Source organism: Cylas formicarius, unplaced genomic scaffold (genome assembly GCF_029955315.1).
Source record: "Cylas formicarius isolate icCylForm1 unplaced genomic scaffold, icCylForm1.1 PGA_scaffold_4__25_contigs__length_36172078, whole genome shotgun sequence".
NCBI lineage: Eukaryota > Metazoa > Arthropoda > Insecta > Coleoptera > Brentidae > Cylas > Cylas formicarius.
The window spans coordinates 10,868,637-10,886,463 of NW_026844334.1; the positions used below are offsets into that span (position 1 = coordinate 10,868,637).

Below are 17,827 nucleotides of genomic sequence, written 5' to 3' on the forward strand. Positions count from 1 at the left end.
TTCAAGTGATCCCAAAGGAAGAAGTCGCACGGTGTTAAATCATAAGATCTCGATCTCAATTGTGAACACCTCTTCGAGAGATAACACGGTCCGGAAACTTTTCCCGTTTCGTTGACAGCTCAGCTTAAGACAAGCTTTATCCAAATACGGTGTAATAAAGTTTGTGGAATGCCCAATTCCAATAACGAACGAGGAATGAACAAACCTGTGTTTTCATCAACGGACAGACAGGGAGCTTCACGACGTCCCAAAAGTGTTTTAGTTTTACAAACCGTCGCTGCCAAATTTACACCATTTTTGTAGTGAATTTTAATAATTTCTGTGCATTGTTGAAGCGTGTATCGTTCCATTTTTATTAATGGCGTAGTTTCTACTTATCAAATGGCAAAAAATTACAGCTTCAAAATATCCAACTATTCAAAATAACACGTCTTATTGGAAAACCATTTATTATTTCCGTGTAATTTGCTTGTTTGTGTGTATGTAACTTACAAATATATTTGGAGGAATAGGAAGGGCAAATCTTTACTTGGGAGACGGCCTATGCCCTAGGAAAGAGCTGTACAGAACCCGCCTTTTATCCCTTTAAGGACGATATTATTAAGTGAACTGAGGTGGCTTTTACTTGATGAAAATCCATTTATCAAAATAAATAAGAACTAAGAATTGTTTGTGTTCTGTATTAGGTTTTGGATAAATAGAGTTTACTGTTGTCTGTATTTGTTTTTTATTTATAATTTTATCTATCTTGCTTTGCTTGCTTTGAATTTGAATTCTTTTTTAAATTACACTAACTCATTACATAATCGTATAAAATTCACTATCGAGATTGAACAGGATAACTCTATTAATTTTTTAGACTTAACTATTGCGAAAGCGCAAAACAAATTAGAATTTTCAATATATCATAAACCTTCACAAACAGACACAGTCATACATAACAGCTCAAATCACCCTTATACACACAAAATGGCTGCATTTACCTGTTTTATACACAGACTTCTTAACACGCCACTCTCACAAACAATTTCAAACAATTATATACAAAGGAGAACCTAGTGAAAAAGTTCCAAAACATCTGTCAAAATATGGCTTAAAAATAGCTTTCGGAACTAACAACACAATATTAAAATATTTAAAGAACAATAAAACGAAATGTCCAAAATCCCAAAAATCAGGTGTCTACAGGTTGAAATGCGGATCTGGTCCTAAAATTTATATTGGACAAACAGGTAGATCCTTCAAGAAACGCATTAACGAACATAAAAGAGCGTTTAAAAACAATAGTCTAGATTCTTATTATGCTACACACTTAAACATAGAAAAAACACATTTTTGACGACAATTTTGATATTTTACATACAGCCACAAAAAGTAGAAAATTAAATTTATTGGAAGCCATTGAGATTAACAAATTGAGACATTCAAATGTATTGCTTAACGATCAATTAGATTTAAATACCTCTCCTTTATTGAACTTAAATTCACTCACTGCATTAATTAAGGTTTTATGGTCATATTTCGATATATATAGTAACAGGTAGTTTGTAAATATTACATTTGATAAAGACACTGTGTTGTCGAAACAATTGTCATGTCAAAATATATAATTTCGTGAAAATCTGAACTTTTAGTTCTTATTTATTTCGATATTATTAGTTGAACTTGATGCAATCAAAAACCCTAGTTGCGAGGTTTGGATAAGTCTAAAAATAAACAAGTAACAACGGACGTTTCATACTTCGCGCAAAACGAGAAGCGATCATTAGAATCGATACTCGGAAGGCAGGGAGCAAAGAGACGGCCGACCGGCAAACAGTCGGGCAGGCATTCGAGCCATCGGGAAAAAAATGAACAGGCATCCCAGATCTGATGACCGATGAATCCGAATCGGGCGGCGCGATCGAACAACGAAGCCAGAAGGCGGGCAAATGAGAAACGCTCGGAATGACGCCATAACCAGGTAGAATACGCTGCGGAATTCAATCGGCCGCCATAATTAATACAGCCCCAAAACAATACAGTTCGCGCGGCATTCCTCCCGGTAAAAACCATCTTTGTTTTTGCCCCCGCGCGTACCCCACGGCCCCGGGGCCCTATTCAAAACATCCGCCGGAATGCAATATTCCGCGCTCTCTGTTGTTGTTACTGCGTGCGGTATCTGGTTGCTCGCATCGATGCTTTTTGACCAATTTCACGTCGAACTAGGCTCCGTTTTTCTTTGTCCTTCGGGCCACCATCGGTTGCTATTGCACTATTTCACAATTGAACCGACAAAGTCCACGTTACTGAACACAAAACTATCTAAGTTCTAAATCGTACAGATCAGAAAACCCAAGTGGAACAGAAACAAACATGATTTCCCTTATTTAAATGGGGATCTCAGGAAGATCTGATACCGCACGCTATCTCACTGGAGGTAATGCTTTTAGAAGCCAACATTTAACGTTGCTTTTAATTTTTAGATGTTGGAAACTTATCAATAAGAACGGGACTTGACAGCTTATCTCACACAGATCGCTAACCTAGAGTGGAGTAGAGGGGGCTAGTAAACAGAGCCCTTTCGCACACCACTAAAGTGGCACAGAAAGTCAAACAACCCGCTCAGAAGATTGTGACAAGAAGTAGTAAAAACAACAGAATTGTGTGTACATCTAAACTTCAAGTTCATGTTGATGAGATGGTAACCACTGGTGGTAAACTAAGGTGAAATAGGTACCAACATATCTTAAATCTCGGGTACAATTAACTATGCTAATGACCTTTTTTCTTCTTCTTTTTAGCGTTTTTTAACTTTCTCACTTTCAAGTTCCTTCTTTAATTTTCTTGGGATTAATTTTAAATCATCCGCCCATCTCTTCCCCTGGGTGTTCGAAGTTCGTATGACTTCCAAACCAGGACTGATTTGCGTATTCCTATTTCAGTCTTAGGGCTTTGTGCAATACGTCGGCTACCCTTGTTCTTTGTCTTATCGATTTATTTGTCCTCTTATCGTTGAGAGCAAACTAAATTGAGACAGGAAACCAAACATTTGAACCAAACAACACTAACCCAAATTTGAAGCTGACGGCCATCTCAGTTGCCTGTTTGCCTAAATATAACATATCGATTGATTTATCAAAAAAAAAGATCGAAAATCTAACCTTCCACAGAAAATCAAATATGCAAGTATCAAATGCAATTCAAATGTGGATGTAGAGTGCAAGTTGACGTCTAGCTCACCCATGAGATTACAAACGGTGATAACTGCTTATTTAACTTTTACAGATAAGTAAACTAAAATGGAATGAATGGGAGCCAAAAATATGTGACTCCTAAAACATCATAAAGAAAATCAAGGACCAAACGAGACTGAAGTGTAGATAACTAACCAAAATTTGAAATTGAATTTGATCTCATCATCACACTCCAAGCAGTTCATCATGACGACTGTATATCCAAATCGTATTTATCACTAAACTAAAGTAGAACAAACTAAACTAAACTAAAAAAAGAAGATTGTTCTGTGTTAGTCTTAGCCTAAAAGGTCTGCAAATCATCAATGCTTTTTTTGGGCGACGACAATACTCCTTATAGATAGAGATCCCGACGACCTCTGGAGACCGCAGATCGGTTTTCTTCGATCCATACAAGATTCTTTCTAAAAGAATATCGGTGAAAATGGTAAGGTTGCTATAGAAACTCGCGTTTGACTTATAAAAAAAATAATTATCCATTACAGAATTTCAATCTCTTTCCGCAAAGCGTCAGATTAGTCGCGGCGGTTCCTGCGACGCCAACGTAAAATAATTGCCGCATAAATAACGCTTTGGTGACTGCCTTAACGTGTTATTACGACGAGGCCCACGCGAAATATAATTAAAATTGAAAATGATTTAGTGTAATTCACGGTGTATATATACGGCGGGGCAGGCGATTTATTAAACCGATTGCTAATAATTAAATCTGTGTACAACACAAACTGAAGCCGTTTTAGATGTTAACTTTAAATAACCTTTGCGCTACCGCCAGTTTGCTCAGGTTTACACTAAATCAGATAGAAGCGGTGTACCTTTGATTGATGTTGCAGATGAAATGTGCACAAATTTTATTACACTTAACAAGAGGCAACAACATTAACAGACACAAACTATTCTTCATGCGATTAAAATCTGGTGATGGTGCTGGCCATACAAGAACCTATACGTTTTTCTCTGGAAATCAATCCTGAAGTAACTAAATAACCCCATAAAAACATCCTACCTTGTTTAAATGTTGACATAACATAATTTGGGTGATATCTAGTTTCAACCAGAGGCGCCAGCGTAGCATCGTGAAAGAGGAGGTATTCATTTAAAAATTTTTGAAGGCCCCATAAGATTCGAAAATCTTTAGTTGTTTACAATTTTTAGAGTGAACTGTAAAAATTACCTAGAACCAAAGGAAAACTGGAAGCCGAGAGATTATCACAATTGCGATTATAGCAAATTACTTTTTTTCTGTGTTTCTAATCCAGTTTACAATTAGCTAAAATTATGCCACATTTTAGAACTTCAAATTTTAGAAAAAAATCGCGCCTCCTAGCGCTCTTTTAAATAAGACTAAGCTGTTTGATTCCGATAAACTAGTCCGGAGTTATTTCAATTATTATTATTATATTTAAATTAAAGGCGACCTAACCTTCCCCCACCACTTTGTATTTGCAGATTAGGGAACACGAAAAACAAAAATCCAACCAACCAAATTATGTATAATTTTTTTTCCCGCACACTAGATGTTGCGCCATCTAGGACGCATTTTAGGAACCTTCCGAGGTACAGCCGAGCGTGGGACATTCGGTACCTACAAAATATGTAAAAATAGGTGTGTCCAAAGTTGCATCTAAGTGTTCCAAATACATTTTTTTTAAATCAATTTCCATGGTAATTTCTGTATATTTACAATAATTGTCGGGTTAAGAAGAAAATCTGTGCTCGTCCCGACCTCCATCGGCCGCCTCCCGTCTAGCGACACCAGAACGTGACTGCTCAAATTGCGTAACACCCGCCGTTAAAAGCCGGTAACTAGCAGCGACATGAAGAGCTAATCATCGCCAAGACGTGAACCTAAGTGCAATAATACAACAACAATGGCCACTTGGACGCGGCGTTAGATGATTGTTCATTGGGTCGGGCGCGCGGCGTTGCCGCTTCGTCGGAGACTCAATTAACAGTAACCGAGCCAATGACTCACGCAAAAACTCGTTTCGTATTATCCTTTTTATATGCGTGTTCCACTCCTGCCAGGTCGTTCCGCTGCAATTCTGTTGGCCCGTTGTCTTTACTCTACAGCGCGATGTTGTCGCACTTACGCGGTCGGAAGAGCGACGCGGTGCTGTCATTAATCTCTTCGTGTCCCGAGTATACGATTTGTTTTGCGTTAGGTGTAATGGTAAGATGAGGCGAGATCACAATCAGGCTTTAAAAGAGGTTAACAAAACTAAGTTTGAATTTAAATCAAAGTTTTATGGACGTGGTTTTATCATATTTTTGAAATCAAGAGCCAATTAAATTTTGTAAGGAGTTCTATAAATCGCGCCCAGCTTGTGGTTGTAAAACTGGTTTGTCAGGAAGTTGCTAGTATATGGCTGCAGGTTTTTAAGGTGTGCTGGAGTTGGTTTAAAGAGTACAATTCTTAAATCAAAAACTATTACCAAGACATCCATCATCCATCAACCATCAACTTAGCAATTCGTGTCGTGTCTGGATTTGAAACTGCTAAGCTTTTACCCTAATGCTGAAGACTCGGATGAGACCATGATACCAAACGGACTAAATTCAACCTTCTTTGCTTTCCAATTAGATTAAAAAAATTTCCACCAGAGGCCTAATTTAATTGTACAATCATCTATAAGTTTATTGTATTCTATGATCATATTCTGAGTGCAAAATGACGGAACCTGTGGTTGGCATTGCTCAGCTGGTTTCTGTTGAAATTTTTTGGCATCAGCTTGATTGTGTCTGTTGTGTATGTTTGAAGTGCTTAACAATTATACGTTGTTTTCGTTATTCTAGCCGGTTGGAGACCGGATGAACCCTGATGATCCGTAGCGGGTGCGGGGGAAGCTTTTTAGGTTATACCATGACCAAAAATATAGTGCTCTTACAACCGGCTCAGTTATTAACTTTGTCTACTGTTTACGACTCCAAAACCGCAACCCCTGATAGAACGCCCTGCCGAGCAAACCCTTACCTGTAACCAATCCAGGGAAGTACGTGTCTTTTTTTCCGAGCCATTCTTGAAACATGTACAGAAAAAATAGTACAAAGTAACAATTTATTAAGTTCTTTTTCATTATATTTCTACATAGTATCAATATTAATATAAAAAATATTAAATATAATCACTTAAGTAACATAAAAGGATCGTCATAAATTATAAATAATTTCTTCTTTTATTACTCGTTTTTTACAGTTCTACTGATATTTTAGCTACCTCTTTCCCAATTACGTTTATGGTACTATCACTAAATTTTAGTGCAGTGTCATTTTTTCTTATATGCGCTTTCAACTCAGACCAAATAATCTTAATCAGGTTAAAATACAATGATTCGGGGGTAATCTCAAGATACATAATATAATATATAGCCTTAAAAAAGACTGTTGTTGTTTACAAATCGAAGAACTATGCAGAAGACACGAAAATACAAAAAGAAGAATATTGTTAATCGACAGAGTACATGTGAACTGTCCAGGGAAAAAAGCCTAGCAGGGTTGAAGCTCGAGAATCAGGTACATAAATGCGTACTTACAGAAAGGAGCACATTCAAATAGGCTTCTACTTATACCCCGCAAGTTTGTACAAATATTCGTTACGGTCCATCTCAGGCAAGACCTGCTTCTCTCTTAATTGTTCGTTTTGAAACTTTATTCCGAGGCTCCGATTGTTACTATATATTCTTAACAGGATCACTTAATTTTTAGACTTTGTGACCTATAACCTTAAATTTCCGTTATAGTAGCCGAAAATTCGTTTAGATCTCGGTGCAAGGAGAAATACCAAAAAATATTTCTCTTAATATTGAACTCAGCTTTCAAATAGTTGGCGCGGGGGCGATGTTTTATCAGCGTCTTCACGACACTTTTCTGCTGTCTAGAATTACTGAAAACTTCTAATTTTCGTGGACATGACTATTCGTAATTGCCTCTTAGACTAAAGGTCGTAATTTTATTTCGAAAGTTGTCCGACAAGAAGTTGGGTTTCTTATATCAGTATAGAGTGGCCAGTGAAACAACTGCTAAGAGTTTTTCCAAAGTCTATAACCTAGAAATGTAATTAATTTTTGTGAAAGTTTCATTCGCCGAACTTCAAACAGGTTAAATTAGAGGAATCTCGGCGAAATCAGGAAACGGACTGTTTGGCAACGCCGCGATCGCGTGTCGCGGCCTGCCTTTCGCCATGGGCGCCCCATCGTTTATTTCACTTTTTATCCCAATTTGACCTCCATCTGGTTACGTTGTACGATTTGTTGCACGTTTCGTAACTCGATTCGATTCATGAATTTTTCGTTTGCTGCGGGTTCGTTAATGGGAAATGCAAATTTCGCTGGAAACGACGAATAAGCGTATTTTATCACGCGACCGATGTTTTATTGAACGCATCTTTTTTTCTTGCGAATATTATCCTCGTTTGTGGTGTCTCGATTTATATTTTTCTCCTTCCGGTATATTCGTCTAGACCTTTTAGCATTTTCATTCGGACTTGTCTGCGAATATCGCACATTCGCCTATTCGTACGCGATGGCAATTGCTTTTCCACGCACACATACTATAATTAGATTGTTAATAAAACAGAATGACTCACGGTTTTTAACCAAACGTATATTTAAACGAATCTTTTTATAAACGCAACACAAAACGGCAAAGGTCGCGTCTATGAATACATTTTCGAAAAGGCTGAAAGGCGCCCGAAGCTGATTTATTTTTCTAGCGAGAAATAATATTCATGCGAGCAAGTGAGATATATAATTTTCTTAGGCACCGCTTAGTTGCCCAGACCGGCGTTTAAACGCAATTAAGATTTAAACCGAACTGGACCGTTCGATTGCCAAAAAAAAAAACACGGAAATGCATCGGTTTATGTTCAAGGTCAATCGTGGTTGTTCGGGATCATATCTGGATTTCACTGAAGAGAATCCCCAAAAAACGCTGAATACAAAAATGAAAAATGGTATTTTTCACATGAAGCTTTGGAATTCACTAATGGGAGTTTTAAAAAATATTCTCCCAATTTCTAGGGAAAATAGAATATTAAAAAGTAACGTTGGTTTGGTTAAAATTTGACACCCCCTATTTAAAATTAAAAAAAATACTGTTTTAAAGTTATTTAACTTTCAATTTATTAACAAATTATTTTATACAATTTTCAGATAGAACTATGAGGTGAAAATATTATTTTGAACACTCAATTGTTATTTGTGGTATCTTATACAATATAATAATAATATAATATTTATAATATAAAATATAATATAATAATATAATATTATAACAAAATTAATGTAATCTGTATAAGTGTGGCTCAATAACTGATGAAATCAGCTTACTAAAGGAAGAATCATACATTCTTCTGCACCTACACATTAAGATGGGTCCATAAGGTCCCTAGTGTTTCTTAAGTTTTTCAAATAAAATAAAAATCTCAAATCCGCATATGACGTATGGGTTTTCAGATATTCTAAAAAAATATATTTAAAAACCTAATTTGACGTAACACGATAAAATTTCCATCCACTGGATGGTGCCCAGGCGTTTTCGAACAGTGTGACGAAATGAAACCAAACAATGCCCGGGCCCTGTTTTTTAAAGTGTGTGCGGTTTTATTGTATTCAATGACGTCTGCTCGCATCACAAATTAACGTCGAGGCGGCATTGTATGTTAAGTAGAGGCATTAAATACAAACGCCGTGCCATGTGAGCGCACGTGTCGTCCGGATAGGTTCGCGAGCAGCTCGATATTAGGTTTGTTCCTACACGAGTCGAAGAGTCTGTGTCTTCCTGTGCAAAAACAAACATAAATGTATATTCCGCCAAGCAATGCCGATAGTTTGACAACTATAAATGAAATGCTGAGTTCGAGTTATCACTGAGTAAGCAAAAAAAAATGTACGCCACAGGTTAGGACTTTTCTTCAAATGATCGAGGGACTTAAGCTGAATAATAAAGAAAATGTTTAGTATATAGAAACTCCTACTAAGTACGGATGTCGGAGTTGCAATGGAGCCGTGAATTTCAGCAATTTTTTCTTTTAAGAAAAGATGTGTCAATATCGTTCGATCACCTTGTCTTTTTGTTGTGTCGCACATTAGTTGCGGAAATAAGTGGTAATTGGAAGTATAGTAGTAAACAGTGGTCATTATAGGAATTACAATGGTATGCACAATATTAGAAAATTTAAGTAAATTTGGGAGGTAATCGCAGAAAATTTTTTGGTACTAAATTGTTAAAAATAAGTCTGATTCCGAAAACCTGTCAAGAAAAAATCAGAACTTCAATCTTATAAAAATAGATAAATATACTGATGAGGGTGCGTGATATTTTTGGAACAATCGATAAGAACAATAATAATGAAATCAAGTCAACAGTGTCATAGGTTTCATTAATTAAAAAAAAAACTATCTAATGTAAATAAGGAAGACTTCCGACTTCATAACTGGTTAGAGGTTGGACCGCTATTTTCAGTTAAAAGGTTTATTAAATATAAACGAAAACGGCAAAGAATTTTATAAGAACCTTAAAATTTACTCCCTATTTTGTCACTTACTTATGCAAAAGACAGAAAACTTATTTTTAAATAATTTTGGATGATGAATCTGAATCTGAATCTTTTCAATAGCATATTTCAGGATGAATTAGATTTTCGCTATTGGACTCTCTTATTACATAAATTTGTTGTTAAATTCGATCAAAGATTTGTTTAGATTCCTTGTTCTTATGTTTTTCCTGCGTTTTAAAAAAATGGCGTTTTATTATAACTTGAATATGTTCCAGAACATTTATAACGTTTCTTCAATGTTTCGATCACACTTAACTTTTAATGATAATGTTATTTTTGTAAACGGTCTTGAAATGAATAAACTTGCCTTTCGTGGTAATTCTTGGGTTAATTCCTAATTTTAACGAATTTAGTGTCCACTGCTGAAGCCTCAATCGCCTATGCTTACTGTTTCTGTGATACCGATCCGTTTGGATTTTTAGCTCGAAACGGAATCAAATTTCGACGAAAACCAGTAATTTAATATTAAACCTAATGAACCGTTTAATTGAAAACACGGACGCGAGTGTCTCGTCCGGTATATTTAACAACCAATTACATTAATCATATAACGGGTATTCGATGGTACCGTTCGGTACTGATGACAAGTACGCTTAATAAACAATTTTGCATAATTACAACTGTATAGGATAATTAGGATCGGGCGTTAATAGTTCATTAAAATTTGTCCTCGTTGATATTACACAGGGATGTTATGATTCCGACCCGAACCGAAATCAAAAATTGATCTTTTTTTTTCAAACTAACAAATCAGAGAGTGTAAAAAAAATCTAGATTAAAATGATGTTGAATATATATATGGTAATTCATATAAACAGACACATATATCATCATATTAAAATTTCTAAAGGTGCCCAAAGTTGAAACACATTATTACTAGGTCGTCAGTTTGAGCGGAAACGACAGTAACTTTCTTTGTGTTTTTGGATCCAGGAGATCATTCTACGTAGGACAGGACGGCATTCTAAAGAAATAATGTGCAGGAAGGTGACGTCCCGGATAACGGGCTGCATACAATGCACAGGTCTGTCGAGAGTTTTTTCTTCATTCCCCGTATATCAGAAGCATATCAACTTTTTCTCCATTTGTAAATTGATTATTGTTTTCCATGATAATCCAAATCGATAACACGACAAAATCGATAATCAGATAATAATGTACAAACTGTCAGAATTTTCAGTCACAACTAAGTAATGTTTTGTTTTTATAAAAATGTATTTACTTATCTGGTTTTTTACTTTTTGTGAACTTATTTTTTAACGGATTTTGAAAATGTTGCAAAAAAAGTACCGGTTTTAAAAAGTTTTTGTTAACAGTAGGGTAGTATATGACTAGTTATACCCCGTCACCGCAAAGAATTATTTAAAAGATCATATTCCTATAATATAACCATTTGCATTAACTCTATTACTAATTTTGATATTAATCAGTCCAACTCGACGTTTAGGAATAATTTCAAAAAGCAGTTGTTACGTACGCACTAATATTAAGCTCTTCTACAAAACATGTGCCCCTTTCCTTTCCTTTCCTTCCCCCTCCATTTCTTCTCTTTTCTTTTCTTTAGAATTATGTGTATCTACGCTTGGCGCTTTCAAATAAATTCTATGAAATTTTTTATTATTATATTTTCGCTGTTAAATTGAGGCCTGAACAGTATCTAGAACTCCTAGATGGCTGCCCTAACAAGGCCTATTGTTGACCATTATATCGCTTATTTAACTTTGGTTATGTAATTATTTCTATGTAACTTTGATGGTTATAACAATAAATGTCTTATTATTATTATTAAATAGAGTATCCTAAAAAATTAATAGTTCATTACATTAAATGCTATTTGCCATTATACAAGTAAAGAAAAGTTTCATTTACAATTTTTCCCATAATCAGGTGACCCGGTAAATAGCATTTATGATGGTCCAAAAATGCAAAAAAAAATAGGTTGTGCCATTCAAAAGTTACTGTCGTTTCCGGTCAAATCGGAAGTGCAATCATTGACTACATATTGTCAAAAAATTCTATAAATACATATTTTCAAATTGTTTGTAAGTTTAAAATAATTTTGTGCTTTCCCACCTTCCTACAAATATAATAAGAAACTACCACTATCGCATTATAATTATTTGCACGAAATTCTCGAGAAAAGTAGAAACCGCGAGATTATCAACACACGTGTACAGTGATTTTGATGTTTGAAAGCTGTTCGCTTATTTGTACTTTTTGGGGGGCCCTTTTTCCAAAAAAAACGCCATATTTTTGCTCTAACACGTTGGCCTCAAATAGTACGGCTCTCTAGAACAAGCCTTACACCTGATAACAAAAATGTATTAAGAGTTGACGCTAAAAAAGTTTTACTGCCTCCTTTTCATATCAAACTTGACTTGATGAAGCAATTTGTAAAAAGTGCTTCAATCATTTGTGCGAGAAATTTCCAGCCATATCTGATGTCAAGATAAAAGAAGGTATTTTTGTTGGGCCGGAGATGAAAACATTTTTATATTATATACTATAAAGACAAAGATTTTCAAAAAAACAGTGACCAATGTCGAGGAAAACGATTGGGTTTCATTTCCAGAAGCAATTGATAAGTTTCTTCGAACTCTTAAGTTCGAAGACAACGAAAGTATTCAAAATATGCTACAACACTTTCATCGCCTAGGTTAGGTAATATAAGTTTGAAAGTGTATTTCCTGTGCTCATACTTGAACTATTTTCCTGAAAACCTTGGAGCAGTTAGCGAAGACAGGGAGAGAGGTTTCACCAGGACATCAAGGAAATGGAACGGCGATACCAGGGCAGATGGAGCATACTGGCGGTATACTGCTGGAATGTTCGGACGGCGCAGCTTTCTGGCAAAAAGACGAAGATATCACTCAAAAAAGTCTAAGTGAACTTTTTTTTTTTACTTTTTTTAACTAGGATTATAAATTATTTTAGGAACATCGTTTGTTTCCTTTAATATTTGCAAAAAACCTTACGTGATAGATACAAATGCACAGAATTTTTGAAATCAGCCTTCCAAAATTACATAAAGTCAGTTTTCAAAATAAAAACATCTGTCGAAAAGTTTAATTTTGTAGACCTGGATAATGGCTACAATTGTTTGTTGTCCATTTAAAGATTATTCGGGTTTTTACCCTAATTTATTGTAAACACAGTTGTAGCAAAAATGTATAAAGCTCTTTTCCGCGCTATATTTCGACCAAATTTGAAACCTCTAACAAAACCCATCGAAAAAGATCAGCTCAAAAATCAAATTTTCGACATTTGAAACAAAGTGTTTAAACAAAACTGGATGGAAAAATTACAGTTATCTTTTTTCGACGCCCCGTGGCCGTATTAAATCTTTGAATGACGTTGTTGATGTTCGGCTTTACACGGGGGAACCACTTAATCATTAAGACGAAGCAAGAAAATGGGAATTAAATTGAGACGGACGGACGGTCTCGGGAAAGCACGAAATTCGAACTGTTCTTTCGATTAAATATTTTGGTTTCAAACGAACGTCTGTTGAAGACTAATCGAAACTAAAGGCATGCATCGGGCATTATTCCCCAGCAAGTGCTCGTATTTTGGAAACGTTCTGGGATCAAACGCGTCTCTAGAAAATTTTGATTGGTAAAATGACTTACCATTAACCTTAATTACGTCACCTTTGGCCATTATGTACTCCGACGGTACAAATGTGCACATAACCCCCTTTAATTTTTAGTGAACCTCAGCCGCTCCGTCTGAAACCAATCAATTAAGGGTTTTTTAGTCATCTGAAGCTACACAGATGATAATATTCGTTAAAAACGGGCCTTTTGCGACCAACCGAAACAAACTGTAAATTGTGTTTTGCAGAGATCCCCAAAACTTAAGGAAATAGTATGTTCATTGATTATATTTAAAAAAAAACATCAATAACAATAATCATAGCCTTTATTGAGGTATTTTTAATTATTGTACAAAATTTAATTTATACCAATACAAATTTGTGATCACAATTAACAGACCAATAAAATGTCGGTCACCTTTAATGTTAATTTTCTCCCGAACTGCTGACTCGATTGGGATTTTTTTAATTGTAGCTAGATCTTTAGAAATGTTCTTATAAAAAACAATATTTAAGTTCATGTTTGCCAGAATACAAGATGATTTTTAAACTGCCAGACCACATACTGCAAAAAGAATTATTTATTTAAATGAAGTAAATATTGAGACCTTGAATTGGCATCCGCGCAGTTCAGACATTGACCCAATGGAACATTTATGCGATCAAATGGCTACGTAGCTTATAGAGATCATCAACCCCCACCTGCCTCGTTGGATGATGAAGAAAATATTACCAAGGAAATATGGACTAATATCGTTCAAGCAAAAACTAACAAATTATGAATATGAGTATTGACTCTTAATTTGCTTAATGTTTATGATTTTGTTCTTTTTTTTTTCCAACAAACTGTAATTGTGCCTTTGATACTAAATTCGGTATTAATAAGTGAGTTAAAGACGGGAATAAAAAAGCAAAATGCTAAGCAAAAATAGGGAAACGCATTGACTTAGACAGACACCTAATAGCGTAGGAATTCCCACAGAATATGACAAATATTGAGTATAATGTTTTTTGTTTAAACAGTCTATACACGCAATTTGAGTCAAAATAAAAACATTGTTTCTGCAGATTTAAGCTGCAATTAAAAAAAATGTACCTATATCGAAGTCGAATCAGTAGTTCGCGAGAAAATTAACTTTGAAATTGACTCAAATTTTGATGATGAGTTAATTTTCATGCGAAGTATACTACTTACATAGTTACATCTCAAAAGCATGAAGTCTATTTAGCATCAACCAAATATAATACTACCAAAATATTTAATATAATTATTAGACAACTTAATAGCATTGTAGGTAAAGGAGCGTTCTAATTTACAAGAATTTAACCATAATATTAAAAGTTCTGAATGAAAATTGAAACATTTCAGTCATTTCAACTCAAATATTTTGTCTGTTATTCTGCCATTCTGAATTATTCGAAATCTGGCTTTACAAGCAACTTATAATATCTGATGGTACAATGGAAGCAGTATATAACTTATGTTCCATAAATTAAAAAAAACGGGAAAATTTATTTAATTTCATTCTCTAAATTTGGATATTCGATAATATTTGACAATTAGTTTCTGTTCTTCCGCGGCGTTTCTAATCGAACCCACAACCATAAAGGAGGCCGCCATGTGATCAACTATAGTCAACCGTTTTCGCTACATCGGCCATCAATTCGAAACAGTTGCAGAACCATGACTTTTACGGCAATCTTATTCCTGTATCGCGCATACATTTACCGCAGGAAAGCGTAATTATTCTTAGTTATTTAATCTAGTTATTCGAACCATTTCGGTATTTTTAAAATGGCCGCTGCGATAGATAGCGTCGCGAATATTTCCGCTAATTTTCTCTCAACTTAAGAGGCATTGACATTAAGTATGAGAACTTTTCATATATATAATAATTTTATGTACATATACGGAGATAGAGATTGTATCGGGTTAGTTTTATGCTCTTATGTGAGCGCGCGATATAGTTCACACGGCACTGAATCGCGATATAGTAACCCATATGGAACATTAAATTCTAACCAAAACTTGACATAGTCGAGTGATAAGCCGTTCTTTATTCTCAACGAATGGCAGTCCATGCTCGACTAAAAGTTGACGAGACGAGTATTAAACAAACAAGTATTAAACTAACCAACTATCAATACTAAAGGGGCGATCTTGGACTCATTTTAGAGAAAAAAAATCGGATGAGCATATTGACATATACTGGCAATTTTTTTCTATATTATTTGAGATGCACCGTTGCTATTTAAAATAAACAGGGTGACTGGAGGAATTTTTAGAGAAGATCAATGTCCAAGGATTTTAATATATAAAATAATCTGAACGAACTAATTAGACGAAGTTTTTTGCACAGTGCTGTATTTTAAATTACGTGAAAAAAACTCATTCTGAGTTAAAAGAATATTCTGCTCCTGGACCTGATGGAATTTCCAGTAAAATCTATTTATATTATTTGGAGAAAATCTTTAGACTCTGGCATACTACCGACCCAGTAGTTATCCGCAAATGTAACACCGATTTAAAAAAAAGAGTGACAGCTCGATGTTTCAAATAACCGTCCTCTCAGCCTAGTGCGTATTATATGTAAAGTTCTTGAACGCCTTATAGTAAATCAGATGTTACCGTTTTTAATCGACTGCTATATTATACCTACATCGCAGCATGGCTTTGTTCCCAGCAGATCAGTCATATCAAATGCATTGACATGCTTAAATCACTGGACATTATCTCTAGACTCAGGTGACCCGGTGGATATTATTTATCTCGACTTCAGCAAACTGGGGGTAAACTGCTAGAGATAGCGGCGTTTTTAAGCCACCGGTCGTTCAGAGTTCGAATTGGTAACGCTTTTTCACTGCCACAAAACGTGCCTAGTGGTGTTCCTCAGGGATCGGGGCCGGGACCAGTGCTATTCTTTGTGTATACCGTGGATTTGGTCTCCAGCATTGATTCTCATGTGAGCGCTTATGATGATGACACTAAATTATTTAAAAATCCTTCAACACATGCGGACGTATTGCAGAGAGACTTGAATACTATTTCCAAGTGGTGTTCAACTTGGCTATTGCCGCTGAATGCTCAAAAGTGTTCTGTGCCGCATGTTGACAAGAACAAGCCCGGTTTGAATTATTATATCAATGGAAACTTTGTGTCCAGTGTCGATTCTCAGATGGACCTAGGTGTGACAATAACTAATGATCTTGCGTGGTCTGTACATGTATCAAATATAGCAAAGAAAGAAAACTGCGCGTTATTTTTGTTAAAAAAGACTTTTAAAAATCCTAGTCCTCGCATCGCTTGCAGACATTTTACCACTTACACTTACAAACGTCGCTCGGACAGTGTATTCTTTCACAGCAATCACTAAATAGTTACTATATGTTTTACATTCTCATGCTACTAACTGTCAAAGTGCAAAATACGTTCTCCTCTGCACTTTATTCTTTGTATTAATAATAAATTATAATAATATTTTTTCCAATATTTTGTTTTTTCCAAAGAACAAAACTAGTTATGTTGCGGGACCTGTCTTTAGGTTGTGCTTAAATTACGGACCCCAGAATATAAAAAACCAGAACTTAACTTTTTGAGATACACCATTGCGATACTACGACGAAAGCAAAGAAATTTCATATCAATCACTTAAATTTTATATTAGCTAAATTATTACAAAAATTCTTGGAAATGCCATGCTTTCGCTACCGCTTGTTCGAATATTCCAGCATTATTTAGTATAGTTTCACATACTACATAATACTAAAGAGATAATTAAGAGTGAAGATTTTTATACATTATATTTAAGATGGCCGCATAAAAAGAAATTTATATCATTGAGATGGGGGACCTTGCCAGTCATTGTTGACGCAATCCGCTACCTATCCATCGATTCGAATAAAGCGTATCTAAATCATATCCAGAAATGCCTGTTGATGGTAGAGAACGCACTTACCAAATTTAACAAAGATTTGTTTCTTAGATACTATAAAAATATATAACATTGAACACAACAGGAACCTAAAAACTTTACTACTCATCTCAGAAGTTCAGACGTTTAGAAACTCACAGATTATCCCTATCAGTATTGTCACACCATTAAGCAACAGCCTGTATATAATGACATGCACAAATATATAACGATGGGCCATTCTGGAGACAATTTAAAAATCGCTTATGACACTAACAGTGGAGTATCACAATTTTTCGTATCTGGTTACAAGTGAAAATGTTTAAGATGAATTAGATTGGAGGTATAAACAAACTCAGTTGTAATAACAATAACAAAAAACGAAACTTTAATAATGGAATTTCATTTCCACTTGAGTAAACTAAAAAAGGTTCAACGAAAAGTATTGATTCCGATATTTCTAAAAAAAATACGTAGCGGATTTTCATTCAAGTCGATAAAATAGTAGTGTCTTCGTGTCGACCGAGAA

General features: G+C 35.2%; 1 protein-coding gene across 5 annotated transcripts in view; it reads right to left on the minus strand.

Annotated features, from left to right (window-relative positions):
• LOC132701563 (protein scalloped) overlaps nucleotides 1-17,827 on the minus strand; it is a 125,782-nt gene that overhangs the window by 45,556 nt on the left and 62,399 nt on the right. For 4 of the 5 annotated variants that reach the window (XM_060669613.1, XM_060669609.1, XM_060669611.1 and 1 more), the window contains one exon: nucleotides 13,422-13,520. The exons of the other annotated variant lie outside the window; for it this stretch is intronic. In XM_060669613.1, coding sequence (XP_060525596.1) covers nucleotides 13,422-13,482 — 61 coding nt within the window. In that variant the 5' untranslated portion in view covers nucleotides 13,483-13,520. The remainder of the gene's footprint in view (nucleotides 1-13,421; nucleotides 13,521-17,827) is intronic. 5 annotated transcript variants of the gene reach the window in all.